This window comes from Notolepis coatsorum, assembly GCF_963971535.1.
Source record: "Notolepis coatsorum genome assembly, chromosome: 19".
Classification (NCBI taxonomy): domain Eukaryota; kingdom Metazoa; phylum Chordata; class Actinopteri; order Aulopiformes; family Paralepididae; genus Notolepis; species Notolepis coatsorum.
Window position 1 is genome coordinate 43,195,925 of NC_140183.1, and position 13,473 is coordinate 43,209,397.

Genomic DNA, 13,473 nt, shown 5'->3' on the forward strand with positions numbered 1-13,473 from the left:
AGCAAATATTTGCTTGCTTCTAAAACATCTAAAAGATTATACATCCTGATCAGACCGGATTTATTTAGTAATGTTCATCTGCGTTTGCTATAATACACTATATCCATACATGAAAATGACACACAAGCTGCCATCTTATCTCTCGATGCCCAAAAGGCATTCGATCAGATTGAATGCCTTATATATTTGAGACACTGCAACAATTTGGGTTTGCAGTTCATTTTATATAATTTATTCTGGTCCAGTATCTTCTATTCTCACTAATACACAAAAATCCCAACCTTTTCACCTGCAAGGTGGTGTAAGATAAGGTGACCTCCTCTCTCCACTCCTTTTTGCCTTAGAATCTCTTGCAATAAGAATCAGAGGTCAACCAGGTATCCATGATGTCAAATTTGGTAATGTTGAAAGCCTTGTGAATTTATACGTTGATGATTTATTGATTTGTTTACCTGATCCAGCAGTTTCAGTTACCAACCTCCTGAACTATATTCAATCATTTAGTCAGGATATACAACGAACTGGGATAAAAGATGAATAATCTGAGTCTTGCATTCTTGAAATCTCTTCCATTTAAATTAGTTACCACCCACTTCACACGTTACACTGACCTAACCGTTTATTTAAATATAATTTCTTGGACATGTTGGACAAACTAAAAGCTAATAGCAGGAACTGGAAGTTGCTTCCCCTGATTGGCTGCATCAATGCTATAAAAATGTTTGCACTTCCAAGGATCTTGTAACTTTTCCAAAGCATTCATATCTATTTACCATTGTCTTTCTTTAAACAACTGGATTGTTTGTCTGGGCAAATAAAGCCCCCCACATCACTAAAGCCCAGAAGGATGAAAGTCTTGGCCTTCCTTTAGACATTATTCCTGGGCTGCAAATGTGAGGGCCCTCACCTTCTGGCAGTGGGGTTCCCCTGGTGGTGACTGGTCTGCTGTCTCCCCACTCTGGTTAAAAATCAAATCCATGTTAGTTTCAGAAACCTCCCTCCCAGCATTGCTCTTTTCTAGAGTGCAGACTTCCTACAAATTACTTGGTCATGACTTCATTCTCAGAAACTCTTTGTAAACTCTAATATTTTTATTGCAAAATGTCTCTCAGTACAGGTAAGAGTGTTTATCTGGACTGCACAGCGCTGTCAGTTTGAAATAAACATTCAGCCAGACTATACTTACTTGGCAATATTTGGTTGTTCTGACAGGACAAAGGCCCTTCCCTCCCCACCAAAAGCAGGATCTCAAGGCAGGTAAGATTGCTGCTAAACAAACAAAAAATTATATTACTAAACTGGTCTCCATCATCTCCAAGAGGTGGCTCAACAAAATGCCTTCTATTGCTAAAATGGAACAGAATTGTTTCAGAAAATAGAATTCACAAAACAATTTCCTGAAGGTGTGTAAACCGTTTGTGACATTTCTTGATGAGACCTAACTGTATAACTCATGAGCTCTGCTGCTGTGTTGTATCTCTGCCATGTCCCATGTGCAAACTCTGCCCTATCCTGATGAGGGATATTTTGGCAGTCCGCCACACATGTTGCCAATATTGCTGTCGACTGGCGGCTTTAGACTATTCTTGGGAGTTCATAATATGAACCCGCTGTCTTTCTTTCTGTTATTTTCTATAATGGTACGGAGTGATTTGTGTTTACTGTGTTTGTTCTTATTGTAAAAAAATAAATAAAAAAAGGTTATAGAAATCCCCCCCCCCCCCCCAAAAGTGTCCAGGTTTTAAATGGTTGCAAATTAAACAGCCTAGTAAATTAAACAGTATAGTACAAGGACATGTGGGCCCTTGCATTGCATGTGCAGAACAGAGTAGATGATTCCTTCAACAGGATATCATCCGCCCATACTGGTGAATAACCCTATCGTACTGGTCTGAGACCTGTGAATAACTATGTATTAGTCTGACCGGTGAGTAACATAATGGCCTTAAAATATATGCCTAACAATCAGTTTTCTAACTCAACACCAGTATTCATTTCCATTAGCCTAATAGCACAGCATCCAACTGCCTCACTGGCATGCAAATGTATTTTTCTTACCTATCTTTGAGAGGAAGTATTCTGGTATTTTCTAAATACAACAATACTGTCCTCAGAAGTATCTTGTTACAAATTACACAATCGTATTGTGCAAAATACAAGTTATATAAAAGTAATTAAATGTGTATTTGAAATACAGCCAATCTTGCCAGCGACAATGTCACCACTGGATTATGAAGTCCTCAATACGTGATGCTTGGTTGACGGCAGCCATGAGCCACAGGACACAAAATACATGTTCACTGACCATTTAGAGAAAATATTTACACTGGAAGTCTATGGGATGAGAAATGTACTCCATGCAGGGTATACTGAAACCCCACCCGTGTTTCCATAGGAACCTTTAAGATCCAGTGACTATAGATGTGTGCAACGTTGACATGTCCCAAGACATCACAAGAGGGTGTCTATAGTGCCTTGTGTCACAAGTACCATACTACAGTGAGTGGTGGGAGTGACTACTGAATGAATACATATCTTCTTACAGCTTGCCAATTCGTCGCATAAGAAACAGCATTGAGGAGCCTGGGGTAATGAGGGCAATGATTCATTCAAATCACCATATTGTAATTATGATTCATTTTTTTTTACAGGGAAGTCTTTGAAGTGCTGTATTTAACGCTGTGGAGAGCCACTTAATAGCACAAGTGGTGAACGGTTTCATATAGAATTGTTGTAAGTGCTCTCGCCTCCCTTTTCTCTGACCAACCACCCAAACTCCTATTTATATTATAATAGTATATTTGTCCCTGTGCTGGCATCTGCAAATACAAACCATTTCTAGAGGGCCGAGGTAAACATGTCACCTCCCACAGAAAGCAGCTGTAATGAAGTGGAATTCAACAGTGGAGCTACGGTCAAACCCGTTTGTCAGTGTAAGTTACAGTGTAAGTAAATCACTAGGAAAGGTCAAGAGCAGACACAACTGTGCTTAATATTTTGATGATTTTACCTCTGTGTACCGTGATAAAAGAGCTCATGGATTTTTGCACCTTTAACAAAAATGATGAATACTGTGAGCCTTTGAGGCGTCGGGCTTGTTTTTCTTGGAACACACACAATGACACTGGGTTTTTTTTTATTCAGGAAAAAAAAAGGGATGAAAACATGAGGGTAACACCAGCCCAGAATGGCTGGCACATATCCCAGTGTGTTAACAGGTGATGGTATATGTTCTAATGGAGCAGACACCCGCCTTCACCAGGGGTTCAGGGAGAGGTCGGGACACCTGTGTTTTACACGTTGCCTCCCTCCAGAGGCCTTTGTTATTACAGGTGTTCACACCTAACATTTATTTATTTCAAATTCCACAGGTGCTTCAGATACACTCAGCAATAGAAGTGAGGATGCATGAGAAGAGAGCCTCGGATACAGTGGGCTGGATAGGAGGAGGCGCCACATAATGTCGATGGAGCAATTCAATTTTGTATGGTAAGCTCTTGCACAAAATCCATATATTTACAATAAACAATCAATGATTCATGAGATGTGATATTTACAATTATTACAAATACATGTTGTGTTCAGTGATTGCAACTGATCGATTCATTACTTTTGATTGAAATTTCTTTCTTAGCAGTAATTTTCAAAACTAATTCTCTTGTTTCTTCGTTTTAGAAGTGCGACCCCTCTGACGTCAGAAGAGCCTGGTCAAGTTAATGCCAAGAATCTCGGGGTACAATTCAAACAGTTTAATTGTGTAATTAACAATCAATAACCACTCCTAGTTAGAACATTTCTGCATAAAGGAACTGAGAAACACTTATAAAACAGTCAGTCGTAACAAAATAACTGGTGTTCTCATTGAAATAAACGCATAAAAAAGAAACACTTTTTTATACAGAATATTTATACAGGAATATCTTTTGAATTGGATTGTTAACCAAAGGAAGACACATTGCAGACATCGATTTTCACACAGATTGCATATGTTTTTCTTTCTAAGGAGTTCTATAGGTTAGTAATTTTACCTAAGCTTATTTGCATGATAGTAAAAATTGCATACAACATTAATTGTGAAGCTTGTAGCATGAGTTGCTTGACATACAGCACTTTTATAGGCAACCTTTAAAGCACATTTTTCCATTTAAAACGTTTAAGACACTTTTTGTTTTTACTGCCCATCAAAATTACATTTATAAATAGAAAAAGATCAGTGAAATTAAAAAAGCGCTATGTAACATAAACTTTCAAAAAAAGTAATTACATCAGAAACACTGAATGAACTGCAAATAAATAATGGTGGACAACATAAACAGGTTGTGATTCACATTTCTAACTGTGTGGCAATTCAGAAAGTTACAGTGACAAAGGTTTTGCAAAATAATCTAACATCGGCAGTGCCATATAGTACAAGGCATTTGTTGGCATAGTTTCTTTAAGACTGTATTTTCTTCTTCATTTTTTTTCTTTTCTTTTTTTACAGTTACAATATATGTCTATATATATTTATATTTCTTCCCTAACAAATAATATGTAAATATTGAGCTATTCTCAGCGATGCACCTGGGGTGTGTTTTGCATTCCAGAGTTTGAGTGATCCATAATCACGTTTTGCGCTTTTTTAAAAGAATAACTAATCTGCCAGCAGGCTCCAGACTTAGTACCTCGTCATTAAGGCCTTGTCAACCACTTGGTCCTTGATTTCATACGCTTTTAAAAATCCAGTTAACATCATATACGTAAACACCTATCAAAGTCCTATCAAACTCCAGGGGGATTTTTCTTTTTAAATATATATATAATCAGTAGCTCAAAGAAGAAAAAGAAAAAAAAGAAACAACATAAATCAGTGTAAAACAACGGACATCGAGTGCAGTCAGCAAATATCCACGGCAACATACTTAGAATATTTTTTGTGCAGATTATTTAAATGATCAGTCTTTACAGTGAATAATACAAGTTTTACAAAATCAAAAAAGTAATACTTCTTGTATTACTGAGTCTGAAATGGGCTTTCCAGTGTGAGAACACTCGCAGTCTGCAATTGATATATAAACACTACTACAGTCCAGACTCTGTATTGATAAAAACACTACTCTTTTTATTTGCAGTGTGTTGGTACTGGTACTGCACTAGCCAAAGCGTTACCTTTCAGCAAAGCCATCAGTCTGTGTGTGTGTGAGAGAGAGAGAGAATACTCTCAGTACGTTCAACATAAGTGGAGTCCTACTCCTTGGCCTCGTGCTCCGACTCCAACCGGGTCTCGGCGCGGGCCAGGTGCTCTTCGATCTTGATGGAGAAGATGGTGTTGGTCTGCGTGCTCTCATGCAGATCCTTCAGCAGCTCTCCGTCCTCCCTGAAGTCCGACAGCTCCTCCTCGAAGGCCGGGCTGCTGCTGCTGCTGGTGTTGTTAGTTGTGGCCGCGTTGCCATTGCTGGGCTCCTTGGCCGGGTGGTTTACGTAGAAGCGCTGGTTCTGGAAGAACTTGATGATGGTGAGCTTGGGCAGGTCCAGCTGGGCCGACAGCGTGTGGATGGCCTCCTCGTCGGGGTACAGGCCCACGTCCTGGATGAAGCTCTGCAGAATGCCCAGGGCCTCCAGGGAGATCTTCCCCCCGCCGGTGCGGATCTTGATGCCACTCCCTCCGCGACTGCTCTCGTCTTCCGTCTCGGCCGGGGAGGCGGTGGAAGGCTGGCGCGGTGGCAGCCGAGGGCCGGCGGTGAGCTGCTGCTGATGGTGGTGCATGGGCTGCTGGGACAGCAGCGGCTGGGAGGGGTGCTGGAGGGACATGGGGGACTGGTGCTGCGTCTGGGATTGAAAGGACTGAGACTGTGGCAAGAGAGGAGGGGGGGGGGGGGAACGATAGAGAAGGGGGGGACGAGAGGTGGGGGGCAAGACAGGAGGGGGAGACGAGAGAGAAGGGGGTGGCGAGAGAGGGATGTTATCAGTCAACACTTATCTGCACTTTAATAAGGACACTCGTTAAAATCAATTGAGTTGTGTGGAAAAACGGGCCCACTGTATATAGAACAGGCGCTTTGAAGGAATTTTCCCATGCAATATCTTATTGAATGTAATCAGTTCTCCTGATAGGGTTTCTTTCTCTCTCCTTTTTGGAGGGAGATTGTGTCTCTCATTGTGGGGGTGGAGTCACCAGCAAAACACTTTTAGGAACCCACGTGTACACACACACACACACACACACACACACACACACACACACACACACACACACACACACACATACACACACACACACACACACACACATACACACACACACACACACTGACCCTGGCCACAGCATTCTAGCTCCTGCGGCTTATCGGGCTCCATTCAAACGCCATTGACAGACAGTGATAAACAAAAATCCATGCACAGACAATTCATGTTGCGATGGTCAGGCGATTTGCAATGGTGTGAGAATGCTATCGATGGCTTTGCTTTGCAGTCAGTATCCTGTCAGTGTAAACTCATGACACGTTACTCCTAAAATGTCTCATTGTTTGGCTGGAGAGGGAACGAGGGGGCGACTCACGGTCCCTATTGACCACGCGGAATGTGTGGCCTTTTATTTTCATTTCTGAGTCAGACACTTTGCGATTGGCGTCTCATAATGAAGTTTACAAAACAGCATTTTATAGCTTGCTTATCAGCCAGCTGCACAGCTGTACTCAAAGATGCCATTTAACAGTAGCCCATGTATCCTATTATAGCTCAGGTTAGCCAGTGTGAGCTAATTTGGCCAAATCTGTGTCCAGCTGTATCATAGGTCTCACATGAGCAAGGTCTTTAAAAGGTAGAGGACTTTCAGGAATTTGTTTCTAAATGCATTATACATGTTAGAAAATAGGTGCTGAAAACATGTGAACTGAATAGTCAAGTAGACCCGTAAAACATTTTTTTAAAGTTTTTGTATGTTTTTTGGGGCTGGCCTGAAATCATGGCTCAATGACACACTAGAACAATCCTTAGCATAACCCCTCTCCAACACTATATACAAACTACAATACATTAGCATAACCCCTCTCCTAACACCGCCGTTCCCCACCCAGTCCATGGCTGACAGATCCAGTGAGAGAACAAAGACAGGTCCTGAGAGCAGCTGAAAGGAAGTATAGAAAGTCACGCCTCACTGCTGACATCGACACATATCACAACCTCTTGTTAACATTCTCCAAAACCATTACTAATGCCAAAGCTTCTTTCTTTCACCATAGGATCGAGGCCTCTGCCAAGAATCTTCGCAAACTGCATGCTACCATGTCCTCCCTCCTCACTCCCCCCCACCCCCCCCTCCCTCATCTTTCTCTGCCGAAGACTTTGCGATCTTCTTTGAGGAAAAAGTGGAGAACATCCGCAGCTCCTTCTCCCAACCCCCACCCATTCCAAATGCTGAATCGAGAACCTCATCCTTCACTCTGTCATCTTTCTCTCCCATTACAGAAGCCGAGACCCTGACACTGGTAACGTCGAACCGTCCGACTACATGCCAGCTGGACCGGCTACCTTCCCCACTCCTCCAGTCCATAGCACCAGACATCCTCCCATTCCTAACTGCAACCATCAACTCCTCACTCAACTCGGGGGTGGTCCCCACCTCCCTAAAACAAGCCAGAGTCACGCCCCTCATAAAAAAACCATCCCTGAACCCTACCGTCATAGGCAACTACCGTCCTGTCTCTCTTCTCTCCTTCCTTTCTAAAACACTTGAACGTGCTGTATCCAACCAACTTACTGCTTATCTCTTACAGAATGACCTCCTAGACCCTAATCAGTCAGGCTTCAGGACTGGTCACTCCACAGAGACAGCCCTCATTGCGGTCACAGAGGCACTTCACTTAGCAAAAGCGAAAGGCCTCTCCTCTGTCCTGATTCTCCTAGATCTATCTGCAGCCTTCGACACAGTCAACCACCAGATCCTCCTCGCGGCCCTCGCAGGAATGGGAGTGGCTGGCTCTGCGCTGACATGGTTGTCATCATACCTCAATGACCGCTCCTACCAAGTGTCATGGAGAGGGACCCTGTCGGCCACCCGCCCCCTGCGGACGGGTGTCCCCCAGGGCTCGGTTTTAGGACCCCTTCTCTTCTCCCTCTACACTAAATCACTGGGTAACATTATCACGTCTCATGGCTTCTCCTACCACTGTTATGCCGACGATACTCAACTCTTCCTCTCCTTCCCTCCCTCAGATATCCACGTCTCTGAGCGGATCTCGGCCTGTCTGTCCGACATCTCCGCCTGGATGACGACCAACCACCTCAAACTGAACCTAAGCAAAACAGAATTGCTCCACCTGCCGGCCAAATCCTCCCCCCTGACCGACCTTTCCATCACAGTCGAGAATGCAGCTGTGACCGCGTCCCCGACCGCCAAGAACCTTGGTGTTGTCCTCGACGACCAGTTGAACTTCTCTGCTCACATCGCAGCGACAACCAGAACCTGCCGATTCCTCCTGAGCAACGTCAGAAGGATACGCCCCTTCCTGACAAAAGAAGCCACCCAACTCCTCGTCCAATCAACAGTCATCTCCCGCCTCGACTACTGCAACGCACTGCTCGCTGGCCTCCCGGCCACTGCCACTAAGCCTCTTCAACTCATTCAGAACGCAGCGGCCCGCCTGATCTCAAACCTACCGAAGTCGGCCCATGTCACCCCACTTCTTAGGGACCTGCACTGGCTCCCCATTGCTGCACGAATCCGCTTCAAGGCCCTTGACCTAGCATACCGTGCGGCAAAGGGAACTGCTCCCGCCTACCTCCGGTCAATGGTCTCTAACTACACACCCTCAAGACCCCTACGCTCTGCATCTTCTGGCCGCCTCAGACCTACTCCTATCCAAGCTCCGGGAGGGTCATCAAAGAGAAGTCGCCTATTCTCAGTCCTTGCCCCACAATGGTGGAATGAACTACCCACCCCAGTTAGGACAGCCGAAACACGTCCAATCTTTCGCCGTCGACTAAAGACTCACTTCTTCAACCATTATCTGAATTAAAAAAAAAAAAAAAAAAAAGAAAAAAAAATCTAACCCTAACTAACCATACTGTCATGCACTTGTCCTAATAAACTAACCTACACTGTAGCACTCAACACTTTGATGAACATTGTTACTCAGCTGATAGAGTTGTGCTCTTCCTGATGGCTTGTCGTACAGAACTTGTAAGTCGCTTTGGATAAAAGCGTCAGCTAAATGACTAAATGTAAATGTAAAATGTGTAACACAAAATAAAAACTACACACATTAGCATAACCCCTCCCCTATCACTATATAAAAACTACAATACATTAGCATAACCCCTCCTAACACTATATAAAAATTACAACATATCAGCATAACCCCTCTCCTAACACTATATACAAACTACAATATATTAGCATAACCCCTCTCCTAACACTATATAAAAACGACATACATTAGCATAACCCCTCTCCTAACACTATATAAAAACTACAACACATTAGCATAACCCCTCTCCTAACACTATATAAAAATTACAACACATTAGCATGGTTCTCCCAGAGTTGATAGTAACTAAAAAATTTAGCATAGCAAAGCTAATGCTAACCAATTCATGTGTGCAAATGGAAAATGCTAAAACAATTAACGCCATACTCCTGGAGGTATAGTTAAATTTGGATGGTTTAACCCAGTTTGCTAGTAAGCCAATTAGTCAAGCTTTCTAACCAAGTAGGGTCCATTTGTTAGATTTGGTAGCTTATAGCAAAACTATTTTAGTGATTGAGTGGAACAATAAAATGGCATTTAAGCTGAAAGGGAGCCGTCAATTAAACGTGATCTAACCACACACAACAAACCTGAGACGTGGTCTGAGCAGCCAGATTAACTGTTTTTGAGCTGGGTTTAATGAAAGTGGCTAACCTTTTTAATCATTAAAATCTGGCTGGGTGGTTAATAAAAAAATATTCTGTGGTGTGACAAACAGATATTTATTTACACTTTACCCCAACATTAAAGCACCACTGTATGTTTCTAACAACATGATGCAAAAGAGGTACTAATAGTAGTACTAATATTATCTGTACAGCAGTACTAGTCAAATACTGTGTGTTTTCCCTCTGAGAATGTATGCAGGGTATGTACGAAATGTACACAAAATGTTCTGCTACAAAGCATCATTTATATATACCTCCATATATAAAATAAATGAGATTATCCTGTTTGTACAGCGTGAGGCAGCCTTGCAACACACTGGCCATATGTTCCTAAGTAACCAAATAACGTATCAGCCACTCAGCTGCCACTCATGGTGTTTAATAGAAGTATTTTTGAACTTCATTAAGACCAACTTTCTGGGTTCCTTTCATCCGTCCACCAGATGTCCTTTAAAAGGCAACTCTATTATATAAGTTAATGCTAATGATATCTTTAAAGAAGAAAAAAAATGCTTTCATTAAAAGTGGGGAACTTTTAACTATTACTGTGTTGCTAATTAACAGAACTCATAAAAACCCTTAAGTGCTGTTTATTACCAATACCAGCTAAATTAGTTAAATGACTTGAGATATAAATTAAAGGGGGGGGGGGGGGGGGGGGTGGCACAATAAAGATTGTAGGGGAAAATGTGCAATTAATCAGGGACACAATGTGTGTGTGTGTGTGTGTGTGTGGGTGTGTGTGTAGGTGTGTGTGTGTGAGCGTACTACTTTGTCTCACCTGTAGTTGGTCTGTGGACATGAACATCAGAGTTGGGGTCTGTGGGGACAGATATTACAGGTATTTTGTTTATGTGTGTACACACAGTATGTGTATTGTGTGTGTACGTCTAAATGAATGCAGTGTGTGTGTGTGTGAATGCATGAGAATCTGTGTGTATTTCCATACACGTTGCTTACATCGATGTGTGTACGTGTGTGTGTGTGTTCATCACACGCTTGATCTGAAACGTATGTCCACGTAAACATAAGGCATACTGCGTGTCAACACTCTTAATAAAGATGTGTTGAAATAACACAGGACGTATCCCTAACTTAACACATACTGTACAGACGTGTTACATTTCCATTTTCCGCAACACACTGGCGCCTCACCTGCAGCGGGTCGGTGGACACGTGCATGACGTGCGGCGGCCGCTCGGTGTGGTGCTGCTGCCCGGCGCTGCTCTCCTGCTCGTAGATGGCGTCCCGCTCGACCTGGGCCAGGCTCAGGAAGCGACGGATCATAGAGAGGTTCTCCCACAGCGTGCGGTTCTCTGGGGATGGATCCTCCTTCCAGCGCAACAGCTCACACAGCCAGCCCTGCAGGAGAGAGAGAGAGAGAGAGAGAGAGAGAGAGAGAGAGAGAGAGAGAGAGAGAGAGAGAGAGAGAGAGAGAGAGAGAGAGAGAGAGCGTTAGCGAAGGCTGGTGAAGGATAAGTGATAAAGGCCTCAGCTTGACTGTGGCTGAATTTAAATTAATTAATTAATTACGACACCAGAATTATTATTATTACATTTATTAATTTTACATTTTCACAAGTATTTAAAAACACAACTAGCCACTCTCTTCAGAAAAGTATACAAATGCTAAAAGGACCTTCAGGTTAATAATAATAATAATAATAATAATAATAATAATAATAATAATAATAATAATAATAATAATAATTATTATTATTATTTAAGCCCAACGGGTCTGGTACCGGACCCAAAATGACATCACGTCATAAATCCATGTCTACAGACTGTATGGATTAATGTTGCGTTTTATTTTCAAATGTAGCCAAGGCTAAAGACCCTGATCCTGTCAAAACAGCAGTCATAGTGTATATTTTCAGCAATACGTTTGTTTACCAATAGGTTAAAGTGTTATTAGTGAAATATCAGTTCAGGAAATGCCAGCTTCTGTCAAACAAATGACTTGTGGATGATACATTTTTTTCTCTCTTATTTTTCGGGATTATCTACCACAAAACTGAACGTTATTGGCATAAATTAGAACGCAGTTTGTTTTTCTACCTTTCTGTGAACGTTTAGCAAAAATCCGCGTTGCAAACCAATTCAAAATGGCGGAAAATGTATTTACAGTAGATTTCATTCACGGTTCTTGCTGCACGCCTGGTGAAACTAAATCCAAATTGAACTCTGCCATTGGAAAGAGTAGATTTGGCCTGATCCGTAGATGTGCAACTTGACTATAATAATGTAATTTATAGGCCTGATATTCTATAATAATATTTCAAATTGCATGTGTCCGGATGGCAGAATTCAATACTGTATCTACAAAACCTTCTGTTTAATCATCTTCCCTTTATTAATTTGCTTAGAATTTTCATGTCTGGTCATTTTTAGCATGGTGTTATTCACCATCAAAGATGCAAAGAAAAATCATTATTTATATTCTCCTTTGTTTCATCACAATTTACTCAAGCCTAGTAACAGACACGATATTTCTGACACTGGGAATACATTCCCTGAGATCCATAGATGTCCCTAGATACCAAGAACATGCAAAGGGACCTTGTAGAAGTGGAGCAATCTTCCATTTACTTAGGCATGTATTTTTTGGTGGACTTTCAGAAAATAGGCCTAGGGCTTAACAGGTTAACCTCTTTAGCCCGAGCGGTCCATCGGTGGGCCGCAAATGATATCACGTCATAAATCAATCTCTCCAGACTGTATAACATTAAGTAGCGTTTTTTCCCCCAAATGTATCCAAGAGTAAACACTAGGGATGGGTACCGAATTCGGTACTTTTGAGGTACCGAAGCCGAAACACGTCGGTACTACAGAGTATCGATTCAAGTGAGATACCGGATTTTTTTAAATTTTTATTTTTTTTGTACCTTTTTTCTTTTCATGTCAACGTTCACACGCACAATAGATGCTTACCTAGGATTTGACTTGATTCAACAACAAAGCAGTCGGAGCAATGGCAAGCCGAAAACTGTCGAAATTGTAGTTATTTGAAGTTTGGATATTTTTTTTCACGACTGAGGTAGGTACATTAAATTTCTTGAGACTAAAGTACCGAAAAAAGGTACCGTTGGGTACCGGTATCGATTCACAGGTACCGTATCGGTTCAAATGTGAAAGGTACCCATCCCTAGTAAACACCATATTACCGAGAAATTGCCAAGAGTAATTTCAGCAATACGTTTGCAGTGTTATTAGTGAGATTTTAGTTTATGGAATGTCTTAATAATTTTGCGAATATCCGCCATTTTGAATTAGCGGCGCGTCACCAGTTGTAGTCATATGAGGAGAGGGCATCCAGAGCTCCAATGAGCGTTGACATTTCGAAAAACTACCTTTCCCAGCCGATTCCAGCTTCCTGCAAGCAAATTACTTCTGTATGATTCTTTTTTATTTCTCTTATTTCTCGGGATTCTCTATCACAAAACTGAACGTTATTGGCATAGATTGGAGTGCTGTTAGTGTGGCTACTTCTGTGAACATTAGCACACATCCCTGTTGCAATCCGATCCAAAATGGCGGAGCCATATCCTTATAAGATGGAACTGTACATACAGTAG

The 13,473-nt window shown here is 42.0% G+C and overlaps 1 protein-coding gene across 1 annotated transcript in view; it reads right to left on the bottom strand.

The window, feature by feature from the left end:
• Positions 1-3,119: 3,119 nt before the first annotated feature.
• Positions 3,120-13,473, bottom strand: part of satb1b (SATB homeobox 1b) — a 119,346-nt gene continuing 108,992 nt past the window's right edge. Inside the window, exons 13-15 of the mRNA XM_084336429.1 lie at positions 11,051-11,257; positions 10,677-10,715; positions 3,120-5,829 (exon numbers count right to left, since the gene is read on the bottom strand). Coding sequence (XP_084192555.1) covers positions 5,227-5,829; positions 10,677-10,715; positions 11,051-11,257 — 849 coding nt within the window. The 3' untranslated portion in view covers positions 3,120-5,226. The remainder of the gene's footprint in view (positions 5,830-10,676; positions 10,716-11,050; positions 11,258-13,473) is intronic.